Source organism: Oncorhynchus mykiss, chromosome 10, assembly GCF_057628025.1.
Source record: "Oncorhynchus mykiss isolate SJ-2025 chromosome 10, ASM5762802v1, whole genome shotgun sequence".
NCBI classification, from domain to species: Eukaryota; Metazoa; Chordata; class Actinopteri; order Salmoniformes; family Salmonidae; genus Oncorhynchus; species Oncorhynchus mykiss.
Window position 1 is genome coordinate 8,422,278 of NC_143031.1, and position 14,331 is coordinate 8,436,608.

General features: G+C 45.2%; 1 protein-coding gene across 3 annotated transcripts in view; it reads right to left on the minus strand.

Annotated features, from left to right (window-relative positions):
- The window catches only part of ankfy1 (ankyrin repeat and FYVE domain containing 1), a 34,136-nt gene that overhangs the window by 7,849 nt on the left and 11,956 nt on the right, over positions 1-14,331 (minus strand). For all 3 annotated transcript variants that reach the window (XM_090188868.1, XM_021617406.3, XM_090188869.1), the window contains 10 exons: positions 14,052-14,257; positions 10,811-10,908; positions 8,577-8,778; positions 8,343-8,441; positions 5,040-5,193; positions 2,836-3,004; positions 2,514-2,632; positions 1,417-1,573; positions 966-1,166; positions 656-832 (listed from right to left, as the gene is read on the minus strand). In XM_090188868.1, the coding sequence (XP_090044994.1) occupies positions 656-832; positions 966-1,166; positions 1,417-1,573; positions 2,514-2,632; positions 2,836-3,004; positions 5,040-5,193; positions 8,343-8,441; positions 8,577-8,778; positions 10,811-10,908; positions 14,052-14,257 (1,582 nt within the window). The remainder of the gene's footprint in view (positions 1-655; positions 833-965; positions 1,167-1,416; positions 1,574-2,513; positions 2,633-2,835; positions 3,005-5,039; positions 5,194-8,342; positions 8,442-8,576; positions 8,779-10,810; positions 10,909-14,051; positions 14,258-14,331) is intronic.

A 14,331-nucleotide genomic window follows, 5' to 3' on the forward strand; every position in this document is an offset into this window, starting at 1 on the left:
TATGTCGCCCAGACACAGTAGGACCCGAAAGCATAATCAGTGCTCTAACTCCCCCTTGTGGTGGTCTGGATCAATGAAGTGGTGACGCAGGGTACCGTACTAATCCACAAATTACCTCTGCGTACAGCAGCATAATCGCAAAACGTTTAGTGGAGCAACCACTGTACAACTAGAACAGTGTTACTTAGTGATGGGCCAAAAAAAAATGATTGTTACATATTGCAATATTATAATCGATACTTTTGAATACAATTATACGTTTTTGCTATGTAGCGTTAGCTATCGCCAGTCTGCTGTACCTGCACCAAAACTCCACTATTTTTCCACCTTATAGCTTTGTTCTCCATCTTCTTTTTAAATAGTGGAGCCAACATGTTTTCAGTACTTTTAGTTCCATGACTGATCAAAAGTCATTTTCCCATGCTCTCTCTCTCTCGTCCCTCTGAAGCAGACATATAGTGAGCTATGTGTTTGGAACATCGGATCGCAATACATATACAAATGGTGAGAATCACAATACCGTATCGCGATACGTAGGGGCCGATACGATATTATCGCGATACGCGGGGGCCGATACGATACTATCATATTGTGAGGTCCCAGGCACTGGTGAAAAACCCATTCAGCTCCAGACGAGGAAGCAGGGTGTCATTACCAGGTTACGGACGATCATTTCGGAGGCAGCGTGAACAGCTAGATGTAGAGGGGTCTGCTTGGCAGCGTCCTGCACACGGGAGTTCACGTTGGCCTGGACACTGATCAGGAACAGAACACTCTCGATGTCAGAGTTCTGCACCGCCACATGCAGGAAGTTACGTCCTTTGTTGTCCACCTGAGAGGGGAAAAAGAGAGCGAAGGATTGGGGAGGAGATTTGGTTTATATAAACAATGTCAGATGGAGTACACTGTAGTAAATGGGCCAAAAGAGGAAGCTGTGTGTGTGTGTGTGTGTGTGTCGCTCTCACCTGTTCGGCAGCCCCAGGCTCTCTCTTGAGGATGGCCTCTGCAGCCTTGTTGTTCTTGTGGGTCATGGCGCAGGCGAAGGGGGTCATGCCCTGGCGGTCACGTACGTTCAGACGGATGTCCGGGTGGGAGATGAGCAGCTGGATGATGACGCTGTGCTGGCTGCTAATGGCAACGTGGATTGAAGCTCGGCCCTCTGCGTCCTGGGTTACACAGCTCATATTAGCCACGATGAACGGGCTCGGATAGGAGACACGAGATGCTCCTTACTCAACAATGAATCATTATTTTAAATCGCAACTCTAAGTGGAGGAATCTATCACAGGGATGACCGTGTGAGATACCTGTGCTTAGAGGAGTGACAGTCAGTGAGATTGGATATGTTTAAAAGCTGTAGGCCCAGGAGGAGTAATGTCCAGGAGTAAAAGTCCTAAGTAAGCGAGCGAGACGTACCTGTGTGTTGACGTTGGCTCCAAACTCCAGAAGGCACTGTACCACCTCCTCCAGCCCCCAGCTGCCTGCCAGGTGGAGCGGTGACTGTCCGTCCCTGGCCTCCTCACCCCCCTCCCCGTTAGGGCCTGGCCGCCGCGGGCTGTTCACATCACAACCACTACAGAGACACACAGGGTTAGACTAGACCCACATATCAGCACTATGCCAAGAGGTTACAGCGGAGGAGCTATGATATAACATATGACTTGACTAGAACCTAAATCATTACTGAAAACACTGTAGATCACTATTTTATATATATATGAGTTTGACACCCCTGGTTTGCAGTCATCAGGGTCACACTGATTAACCATGAAACTACTTCTTATAACTACATTTATATTGGAGTCATTTAGCAGACGCTCTTATCCAGAGTGCTTACATTTACATACCTCCCCCGTGTTTTTTGGTACAGTGGGAAACGAACTCACAACCCTGGCGTTGCAAGAGCCATGCTTTACTAACGGAGCCACACGGGACCACCTTCCTCTTGCAGACTCTTTCCGAAACAAGATGGATTCCTGAACTAGATTAAACCAAGATGGATTCCTGAACTAAATTAAACCAAGATGGATTCCTGAACCAAATGAAACCAAGATGGATTCCTGAACTAGATTAAACCAAGATGGATTCCTGAACTAGATTAAACCAAGATGGATTCCTGAACTAGATTAAACCAAGATGGATTCCTGAACCAAATTAAACCAAGATGGATTCCTGAACTAGATTAAACCAAGATGGATTCCTGAACTAGATTAAACCAAGATGGATTCCTGAACTAAATTAAACTGTAATCTGGAGAATTATCACTCTTACCATAAATAAAGAAGTGGAAAAGTTGACCAAACTCTATAGATGACAGTGAAAGTAAAGAAACAGTTTTGAATTAGCAGCAAAACAAGCCTGAGCTTGACTATCAACCAGACCCAAGCTCTGCTAAACAGCCAAACAAGAATTTGCAGTGAGTCCATGGTTAAGGGATGAGTGCGTTAGAAAGTGAGGCACATCGGCGACACTGGCGACATTGATAAAGGAGGGTTGAGTGTGATCAGACGGACCTGCGGATGAGGAAACAGGCGGTGACCTCGTTGTTCTCATCCACAGCCCTGTGGAGGAGGGTCTGCTGACAGCCTGAGGGACCAGGGCTCCAGCTGGTGGCGTCACAACCGTGTCGGACCTACAGTAGCAGGGACACGCAGACAACATATTCAACATCAGATCCCAGTCAAACCCGACCCGACTCCTGACTAGCTGAGTCGAAGGCTCTCACATACAGCTATCGTAGTATTCCACGTTATTTACATTCGTCTGTTGGGCTCCCATTACCACAACCTCCCCCACCCTTCCTCTATCGCCCCTTCAGACCCCCTCAGGTCTCACCAGTGTGGAGGCGATGTCCTCTAGGCCATTCTCCAGGGCCAGCCACAGAGGAGGGTGCCCCCTCTTGTCCACCACGGACATGTCCGCGCCCCGCGTGCAGATGGCGTCCACCACCAGGGGAAGCCGATTACTGATGGCCAGCTGCAGCGCCGTCTCTCCCTCCTGGGTCCTGCAGGGAGCGAGACATGGCGGTTTTATACACCTCCTGCTTACTTGTACTCACAGGGATATTTATCCCATGTGTAACACTACAGGGCATATCAGGTCATATCGCATATGACTTGTGCTTCCGCAAGGTTTTTTCTGGACCAAAAATAGGCTTAAGTGGTGGACGTGACAATGATCCCGGGTGGCCCGTCAGTGTGGCTACATAAATACTTTTTTTTATGAATTAGAAAAAGTTCTCATTTACAATTGCAACCGGGCCAAGATGAAGCAAAGCAGTGCGACACAAACAACAACAACAGAGTTACACATCGAATAAACAAACATACAGTCAATAACACAATAAAGTCTATATACAGTGTGTGCAAATGAGGTAAGATTAGGGAAGGAAGCAAGAAATAGGCTGTTGTGGCGAAATAATTACAATTTAGCAATTATACACTGGAGTGATAGATGTGCAGAAGATGAATGTGCAAGTAGAGATACTGGGGTGCAAAGGAGCTAAATAAATAACAGTATGGGGATGAGTTAGCTGGATGGGCTATTTACAGATGGGCTATGTACAGATGTGCTATGTACAGATGTGCTATGTACAGATGTGCTATGTACAGATGTGCTATGTACAGATGTGCTATGTACAGGTGCAGTGATCTGTTCTGACAGCTGGTGCTTAAAGTTAGTGAGGGAGATATGAGTCTCCAGCTTCAGTGATTTTTGCAATTCGTTCCAGTCATTGGCAGCAGAGAACTGGAAGGAAAGGCAGCCAAAAATACTGTTGGCTTTGGGGATGACCAGTGAAATATACCTGCTGGAGCGTGTGCTACGGGTGGGTGCTTCTATGGGGACCAGTGTGCTGAGATAAGGCGGGGCTTTACCTAGCAAAGACTTATAGATGACCTGGAGCCAGTGGGTTTGGCGACGAATATGAAGCGAGGGCCACCCGACTAGAGCATACAGGTCGCAGTGGTGGGTAGTATATGGGGCTTTGGTGACAAAACGGATGGCACTGTGATAGACTGCATCCAATTTATTGAGTAGGGTATTGGAGGCTATTTTATAAATAACATCGCCGAAGTCGAGGATCGGTAGGATACTGTGTGTTTGGCGGTGTGTTTGGCGGCATGACTGAAGGATGCTTTGTTGCGAAATAGGAAGCCGATTCTAGATTTAATTTTGGATTGGAGATGCCTAATGTGAGTCTGGAAGGAGAGTTTACAGTCTAACCAGACACCTAGGTATTTGTAGTTGTCCACATATTCTAAGTCAGAGTAGTGATGCTGGACAGGCGGGCAGGTGCCGGGCAGCGATCAGTTGAAGAGCATGCATTTAGTTTTACTTGTATTTAAGAGCAGTTGGAGGCCACGGATGGAGAGTTGTATGGCATTGAAGCTCGTCTGGAGGTTGGTTAACACAAATAAATAAATAAATAAATAAATAAATAAATAAATAAATAATCTACACATTTTTGCAATGCAGCTGAGAGTACATGTTGCAGTTTTAAAGGCTGTTCTATGCATTTTGCCATGGCTAACGCTGGGTTCTTTTGCTCAAACATACTGCTAATTTAATTGATTTTGAATTTTTCTATTCTCACGATGGTCTAGCTTTTATTTTGCTGATTGTTAGTTGTCAAAGATTATATTATATATATATATATATATATATATATATATATATATATATATATATATATATATATATATATATATATATATATATATATATATATATATATATATATATATATATATATATATATATATATATATATATATATATATATATAGGTCCATTATCTTTTCTACATACTTCATATCTCGTTTTAGTCATTTAAGGTCACACTGAAAGCGTTTTTTTCCATTCCGAAAAATTATGTCCGAAAAAAGTTGACTTAACAACCCGAAAAAAAAAAAACACACTTTGGTGGCCCGCCCAAGGATTACAATGGCAGAAAAATCCCCCCCCCCCCCCCAGGGAGAATAAATCATTGAGAAATGCATCTGCTGGTTTATGAAGCTCCTGATCTGTGACTTATTTACCTGACGTTGATGTCAGCCTGGTGTTCCAGGAGGAACAGAGCACTCTTGCTGTCCTGTCTGTGGATGGCCATGTGGAGCAGGGTCTGACCATTGGACATGGTGTTGTTGATGGATGCCCCAGAACCCAGGAGCTGGGCTGCTATGGTGTGCATACCTGAGGGACAGACGAGAGACACAAACAGGCAGACTTGTAAATGCTGTGGATTCAGTGAGACCAAACTACACTTTTAAAATCCTATTTAACATCCAGATGCTTGAACTTATCTACTGTTTTTGTGTATCTGGATATATCCAAGAGGAGCAGGTTTGGGGGCAAAGCTTGGAAGGGGAGCTTCTGCTAGAATTCGGTATGGACTACGTCTATGTTTTAGGTTGGACCAGAGCCATATATTTATATTCATACTAAATACATGGCTCTGAGTTGGACTATCATGACTAGAAAACCTTTGGCTGCACATAGCCAGCCAAACAGAGGAGGTATCTCTCATCAACGGGGCTTCAAGTTCCTTGGTGTCCACATCCCCAACAAACTAACCTGGTCCAAGCACACGAAGACAGTTGTGAAGAGGGCACGACAAAACCTTTTCCCCCTCAGGAGACTGAAAAGATTTGGCATGGGTCCCCAGATCCTCAAAAGGTTCTACAGCTGCACCATCGAGAGCATCCTGACTGCTTACATCACAACCTGATATGGAGGGTAGTGCGTACGGCCCAGTACATCACTGGGGCCAAGCTTCCTGCCATCCAGGACCTCTATACCAGGCGTTGTCAGAGGAAGGCCCTAAAAAAATGTCAAAGACTCCAGCCACCCTAGTCATAGACTGTTCTCTCTGCTACCACACGGCAAGCGGTACCGGAGCTCCAAGTCTAGGTCCAAGAGGCTTCTAAAACAGCTTCCACACCCAAGCCATAAGACTCCTGAACAGCTAATCAAATGACCACCCAGACTATTTGCATTGACACCCCCCCCAGCCCCTTTTACACTGTTGCTACTCTTTTTTGTATATACTATGCATACTCGCTTTAATAACTCTACCTACTAGATGTCTACCGATTATGATTGTTCAATACCGATACCGATTATTGGAGGACCAAAAAAAGCTGATGCCATTTAAAATCGGACGATTTTTATACATACAGTTGAAGTCGGAAGTTTACATACACTTAGGTTGGAATCATTAAAACTCGTTTTTCAACCACTCCACAAACGTCTAGTTAACAAACTATAGTTCTGGCAAGTCAGTTAGGACATCTACTTTGTGCATGACACCAAGTAATTTTTCCAACAATTGTTTACAGACAGATTATTTCACTGTCTCACAATTCCAGTGGGTCAGAAGTTTACATACACTAAGTTGACTGTGCCTTTAAACAGCTTGGAAAATTCCAGAAAATGATGGCTTTAGAAGCTTCTGATAGGCTAATTGACATCATTTGAGTCAATTGGAGGTGTACCTGTGGATTTATTTCAAGGCCTACCTTCAAACTCCGTGCTTGACATCATGGGAAAATCAAAAGAAATCAGCCAAGACCTCAGAAAGAGAAATTGTAGACCTCCACAAGTCTGGTTCATCTTTGTGAGCAATTTCCAAATGCCTGAATGTACCACGTTCATCTGTACAAACAATAGTACGCAAGTATAAACACAATGGGACCACACAGCCGTCATACCACTCAGGGAGGAGACACGTTCAGTCTCCTAGAGATGAACGTACTTTGGTTGGTAAAGTGCAAATCAATCCCAGAACAACAGCAAAGGACCTTGTGAAGATGCTGGAGGAAACGGGTACAAAAGTATCTATATCCACAGTAAAACGAGTCCTATATCCACAAACTAAAAGGCCGCTCAACTTGGAAGAAGCCACTGCTCCAAAACCGCCATAAAAAAAGCCAGACTACGGTTTGCAACTGCACATGGGGACAAAGATTGTACTTTTTGGAGAAATGTCCTCTGGTCTGATGAAACAAAAATAGAACTGTTTGACCATAATGAACATCATTATGTTTGGAATAAAAAGGGGGAGGCTTGCAAGTCGAAGAACACCATCCCAACCGTGAAGTACGGGGGTGGCAGCATCATGCTGTGGGGATGCTTTGATGCAGGAGGGACTGGTGCACTTCACAAAATAGATGGCTTCATGAGGAAGGAAAATTGTGGATATATTGAAGCAACATCTCAAGACATCAGTCAGGAAGTTAAAGCTTGGTCGCAAATAGGTCTTCCAAATGGACAATGACCCCAAGCATACTTCCAAAGTTGTGGCAAAATGGCTTACCAACAACAAAGTCAAGGTATTGGAGTGGCCATCACTAAGCCCTGACCTCAATCCTATAGAACATTTGTGGGCAGAACTGAAAGTGTGTGAGCAAGGAGGCCTACAAACCTGACTCAGTTACACCAGCTCTGTCAGGAGGAATGGGCCATAATTTACCCAACTTATTGTGGGAAGCTTGTGGAAGGCTACCTGAAACGCTTGACCCAAGTTAAACCATTTAAAGGCAATGCTACCAAATACTAATTGAGTGTATGTAAACTTCTGACCCACTGGAAATGTGATGAAAGAAATAAAAGCTGAAATAATGATCTTATTATTCTGACATTTCACATTCTTAAAATAAAACTGGTGATCCTAACTGACCTAAGGCAATTTTTACTAGGATTAAATGTCAGGAATTGTGAAAAACTGTATTTGGCTAAGGTGTATGTAAACGTCTGACTTCAACTGTGTGTGTGTGGGGCGGCAGGGTTAGAGCGTTGGACTAGTAACCAGAAGGTTGCAAGTTCAAATCCCCGAGCTGACAAGGTACAAATATGTCCTTCTGCCCCTGAACAGGCATTGAGAATTTGTTCTTAAGTTAGTTAAAGCTTAGTTAAATAACGGTAATAAAAACTGTGTGTGTGTTACATTGCACCACATTCAATGTTGTCATAATTACGTAAAATTCTGAAAAATTAGTTCGCAACGAGCCAGGTGGCCCAAACTGTTGCCCTGACTCTGCATTCAATGAACGCAAGAGAAGTGACAATTTCCCTAGTTAATATTGCCTGCTAACATGGATTTCTTGGATTTCTTTTAATTAAATATGCAGGTTTAAAAAAATATACTTCTGTGTAGGTACATTCGTCCAACGATTGTGCTTATTTTGCAAATGCGCTTTTGTTAAATAATCCCCCGTTTGGCGAAGTAGGCTGTGATTCGATGATAAATTGGTACGGCTCTGCACCAGCCAGATCCTCCACACTGACGTACCCAGTAGCTACCTATCTGATACGAGTGTAGTGTTGCTGATAATGAAGCCTACCTGTCCAGAGGGCAAGACCCAACGCCGTCTGGTCCATGGAGTCTAGGAGGCTGAAATCTGGGATGATCTGCAGGTTGTTGGTGGCATGAAGAGCATTGGCTGGAAACACCAGGAAATTACATTGTCAGAATGCAGGTAACAAATCCAACCGGGGATAAATCATGTTTATTCATCCATCCATCCTCTGGTCTTATTAACATGGAGATGCTGCCCACTGTCCACTAACTAACCCACCTTTCTGCTCCAGGATGACTGACACCACGTCAGGGTGGTTGTGTACAATGGCCATGTGGAGGGGGCTCTGTAGGGACACCCCCTGGGCCTCATCGGGGAGGGCCTTCTGAGTCTGCAGGTTAGGGTTAGCCCCCTGGTGGAGCAGCTCTGCCGTCAGGTCCGCCAGACCACAGCGACACGCCGTGTGGAGAGGGGTTTCACCCTGGGGGGGGGAAGAGAGGAGAGAGAGGGGGGAGAGGAGAGAGAGGGGGGGAGAGGAGAGAGAGGGGGGGAGAGGAGAGAGAGGGGGGAGAGGGGTTAGAGGGGTTAGAGGGGTGAGAGGAGAGAGAGGAGTTAGAGGGGGAGTAGAAAGAGATATACAGAGGAGAGACATCAATACAGAGAGACAAACAGAGGGGGATAGAGGAGGATAGAGGGGGTTAGAGGGGGATATAGGATGATAGAGGGGGATAGAAGAGGTTAGAGGGGGTTAGAGGAGTTTGAAGCAGTAGTTTGTGATGCAGTACAGTTTGAAGCAGTAGTTTCTGATGCAGTACAGTATGAAGCAGTAGTTTGTGATGCAGTACAGTATGAAGCAGTAGTTTGTGATGCAGTACAGTATGAAGCAGTAGTTTGTGATGCAGTACAGTATGAAGCAGTAGTTTCTGATGCAGTACAGTATGAAGCAGTAGTTTGTGATGCAGTACAGTATGAAGCAGTAGTTTGTGATGCAGTACAGTATAAAGCAGTAGTTTGTGATGCAGTACAGTATGAAGCAGTAGTTTGTGATGCAGTACAGTATGAAGCAGTAGTTTGTGATGCAGTACAGTTTGAAGCAGTAGTTTGTGATGCAGTACAGTATGAAGCAGTAGTTTGTGATGCAGTACAGTATGAAGCAGTAGTTTGTGATGCAGTACAGTATGAAGCAGTAGTTTGTGATGCAGTACAGTATGAAGCAGTAGTTTGTGATGCAGTACAGTATAAAGCAGTAGTTTGTGATGCAGTACAGTATGAAGCAGTAGTTTGTGATGCAGTACAGTATGAAGCAGTAGTTTGTGATGCAGTACAGTTTGAAGCAGTAGTTTGTGATGCAGTACAGTATGAAGCAGTAGTTTGTGATGCAGTACAGTATGAAGCAGTAGTTTGTGATGCAGTACAGTATGAAGCAGTAGTTTGTGATGCAGTACAGTTTGAAACAGTAGTTTGTGATGCAGTACAGTTTGAAGCAGTAGTTTGTGATGCAGTACAGTATGAAGCAGTAGTTTGTGATGCAGTACAGTATGAAGCAGTAGTTTGTGATGCAGTACAGTATGAAGCAGTAGTTTGTGATGCAGTACAGTATGAAGCAGTAGTTTGTGATGCAGTACAGTATGAAGCAGTAGTTTCTGATGCAGTACAGTATGAAGCAGTAGTTTGTGATGCAGTACAGTATGAAGCAGTACAGTATGAAGCAGTACAGTATGAAGCAGTACAGTATGAAGCAGTACAGTATGAAGCAGTACAGTATGAAGCAGTACAGTATGAAGCAGTACAGTATGAAGCAGTACAGTATGAAGCAGTACAGTATGAAGCAGTAGTTTGTGATGCAGTACAGTATGAAGCAGTAGTTTGTGATGCAGTACAGTATGAAGCAGTAGTTTGTGATGCAGTACAGTATGAAGCAGTAGTTTGTGATGCAGTACAGTATGAAGCAGTAGTTTGTGATGCAGTACAGTATGAAGCAGTAGTTTGTGATGCAGTACAGTATGAAGCAGTAGTTTGTGATGCAGTACAGTTTGAAACAGTAGTTTGTGATGCAGTACAGTATGAAGCAGTAGTTTGTGATGCAGTACAGTTTGAAGCAGTAGTTTGTGATGCAGTACAGTTTGAAGCAGTAGTTTGTGATGCAGTACAGTATGAAGCAGTAGTTTGTGATGCAGTACAGTATGAAGCAGTAGTTTGTGATGCAGTACAGTTTGAAACAGTAGTTTGTGATGCAGTACAGTTTGAAGCAGTAGTTTGTGATGCAGTACAGTTTGAAGCAGTAGTTTGTGATGCAGTACAGTTTGAAGCAGTAGTTTGTGATGCAGTACAGTATGAAGCAGTAGTTTGTGATGCAGTACAGTATGAAGCAGTAGTTTGTGATGCAGTACAGTTTGAAGCAGTAGTTTGTGATGCAGTACAGTATGAAGCAGTAGACTTTATGAAGTACTCATTTGTGATCAACTAGCAGAGTTGTGCTGCATCACGTAATATTGCAGCACAACGTAACATACCCATTTGTTGGCATGGTTGACCTTTGCCCCATGTGTGGCCAGGAAGAGGGCAGCAGCCTCATTGCCTGCACCTGCTGCCCTCTGCAGTAGACAGTTCTCTGAGGGATGGATGGAGAAAAGGAAGAAGATAGTAAATATTGTAGTGCACTGGTCTCCCATTTGTATCCATTTTTTATTTAACCTTTATTTAACTAGGCAAGTCAGTTAAGAACAAATTCCTATTTACAATGACGGCCTACACCGTCCAAACCTGGACGACACTGGGCCAATTGTTGCGCCGCCCGATGGGACTCCCAATCACGGCCGGATGTGATACAGCCTGGATTCCAACCAGGGACTGTAATGACACCTCTTGCACTGAGATGCAGTACCTTAGACCGCTGTACCACTCGAGAGCCCGTTCCATTATCATTCATCCAATTTACAAATCCTTCATAAACATGTAGACATTTAGTGTGTTCCCTTCAATTAGACATTTAGTGTGTTCCCTTCAATTAGACATTTAGTGTGTTCCCTTCAATTAGACATTTAGTGTGTTCCCTTCAATTAGACATTTAGTGTGTTCCCTTCAATTAGACATTTCTGTATTGTATTCTCAGGTCAACATATATAACGCACCCCTCAGAGAGAGACACAGCTTAATGTGAACTCACATCTTTCAACATGTTTACAAAAAGATAGATCAAACTTTTTTTTTCAGGAGGTTACCCTCCACAGCATGGGCCTTTCTCTCCGGGTTCATTTTGGTCAAAATTAGGTTGTAGGTTTGAAGTTTTGATCTGAGCGATTACTGAGATTACTGCTTCCAAGGTTTTATTTTTCCAAGCTGTACGGAGGGGAGGGTACTCTAGCCAACAAACAGCAGAGTCCCGAGGACACTATTCCAACCTGGAACTGAGCCAGATACAAATTCAATCAGCACTAAAGGTGTGAAGGAAAAGGCCTTTGGGCCCAACAAGTGTCAGGAGTCTTTGAAGCGTCCTCTGAAGCCCCTCATGCTGTTTAAAGACTATTCACTGGCATTTTCTACAAGAAATCTGACTCCAGCTTCTCCCAAGTGGGTGTGACACCTACTCCCACTGCCTGCTGCACTGCTGCTTGGGGTCCATCTGGCGATCTGTTCACCGTCTGCCCTGGTCTGTCTCCCCCTGTCTGGTACAGGTACCTCCACCACACTCACCCCTCTCTGTTCACCGTCTGCCCTGGTCTGGTACAGGTACCTCCACCACACTGCCCCCTCTCTGTTCACCGTCTGCCCTGGTCTGGTACAGGTACCTCCACCACACTGCCCCCTCTCTGTTCACCGTCTGCCCTGGCCTGTCTCCCCCTGTCTGGTACAGGTACCTCCACCACACTCACCCCTCTCTGTTCACGGTCTGCCCTGGTCTGTCTCCCCCTGTCTGGTACAGGTACCTCCACCACACTCCCCCCTCTCTGTTCACCGTCTGCCCTGGTCTGTCTCCCCCTGTCTGGTACAGGTACCTCCACCACACTCACCCCTCTCTGTTCACCGTCTGCCCTGGTCTGTCTCCCCCTGTCTGGTACAGGTACCTCCACCACACTCACCCCTCTCTGTTCACCGTCTGCCCTGGTCTGTCTCCCCCTGTCTGGTACAGGTACCTCCACCACACTCACCCCTCTCTGTTCACCGTCTGCCCTGGTCTGTCTCCCCCTGTCTGGTACAGGTACCTCCACCACACTCACCCCTCTCTCCCTGGTCTGTCTCCCCCTGTCTGGTACAGGTACCTCCACCACACTCACCCCTCTCTCCCTGGTCTGTCTCCCCCTAGTCTGGTACAGGTACCTCCACCACACTCACCCCTCTCTCCCTGGTCTGTCTCCCCCTGTCTGGTACAGGTACCTCCACCACACTCACCCCTCTCTCCCGAGCTTTCGCTTGCCTCCAGCACACACGCACTGTAGGGGCGAGTGACTCCCCAAGTCGCTATATATTTTTAGTTTTTTTCTTGCGCAATTTGCCTCATGACTCCTGTATACTTTGTTGACTACAAACTTTCATTATCCAACCGTGGGACTGACTAGGTTTGTTCCCACCACTGACTCTCTATTGGTTACACAGACTTTTGACCTCCCATCCCATTCTAACCGCCTCTCGCCGGCTTTGTATTCATGTTATCTGATGAAATTGCTGTACAACATGATCTTGTTGCCATCTGATGTACATTGATGTCATAAATCAACACGGCAGAGCTCTCCCTGTCCCCTCCCGTGCCTTGATTGTATTACTGTTGATGATATCTGGAAATGTGCATGCACACCCTGGCCCGTCTACTGTTGAGGATATCTGGAAATGTGCATGCACACCCTGGCCCGTCTACTGTTGAGGATATCTGGAAATGTGCATGCACACACTGGCCCGTCTACTGTTGATGAAATCTGGAAATGTGCATGCACACCCTGGCCCGTCTACTGTTGATGATATCTGGAAATGTGCATGCACACCCTGGCCCGTCTACTGTTGATGATATCTGGAAATGTGCATGCACACACTGGCCCATCTACTGTTGCTAGCCCCAATTCTGACTTGTGCCCTGATATCTGCTTCACTGATTTCTGCTCTCGTAAAAGCCTGCTCTCATAAAAGCCTTTCTACACGAGAGACAAGACTGTGCTTCCAACACCTGCATTGCTTGCTGTTTGGGGTTTTAGGCTGGGTTTCTGTACAGCGCTTTGAGATATCAGCTGATGTACGAAGGGCTATATAAATACATTTGATTTGATTTGATTAGAAGCTTATTACCTAAAATGGACCAATTGAAAGTGTGGGTTCACAGCTCCAATCCAGATGTGTTGGTCATTACTGAGACGTGGTTAAGAAAGAGTGTAGTGTTGGTCATTACTGTTTACTGTTGGTCATTACTGAGACGTGGTTTAGGAAGAGTGTAGTGTTGGTCATTACTGTTTACTGTTGGTCATTACTGAGACGTGGTTCAGGAAGAGTGTTTTGAATACTGATGTTAACCTTTCTGGTTATAACCTTTTTCAGCAAGACAGATCTTCCAAAGGTGGTGGAGTGGCAATCTTTACAGTCTCTCTTTATGTAGTGTTGTCTCTTGTTGCGATGTGTTTTATGTCCTATATTTATATTGTATTAAAAAATACCCCCATCCCCGCAGGAGGCCTTTTGGTAGGCCGTCACTGTAAATAAGAATTTGATCTTAACTGACTTGGCTAGTTAAAAAAATTAAAATAAAATGTAAACTCAGTTTTGGAACAGTACCTGTGGCGGTGTCTGGTGCGTCTGGGTTACTGCCTCTCTGCATGAGCTGGGCTGCAAAGCTGTTTTCATCAAACGATGTTCCGTTCTCCACCACCACAGCTTCGTCCTCGAAGGGGTTAACGTTGGGGTCAGAGGACACGGTGATGTACTGCAGGGCCAGCCACAGAGCTGTGCTACCCTCATGGTCCTTCAGCTCCAGGTCCATCCTGAGGAGAGGCACAGGAGAAAAGGGGGGGACAGATGACAACGTTACACCAGGAAATACAGGCGGCTACTCAGG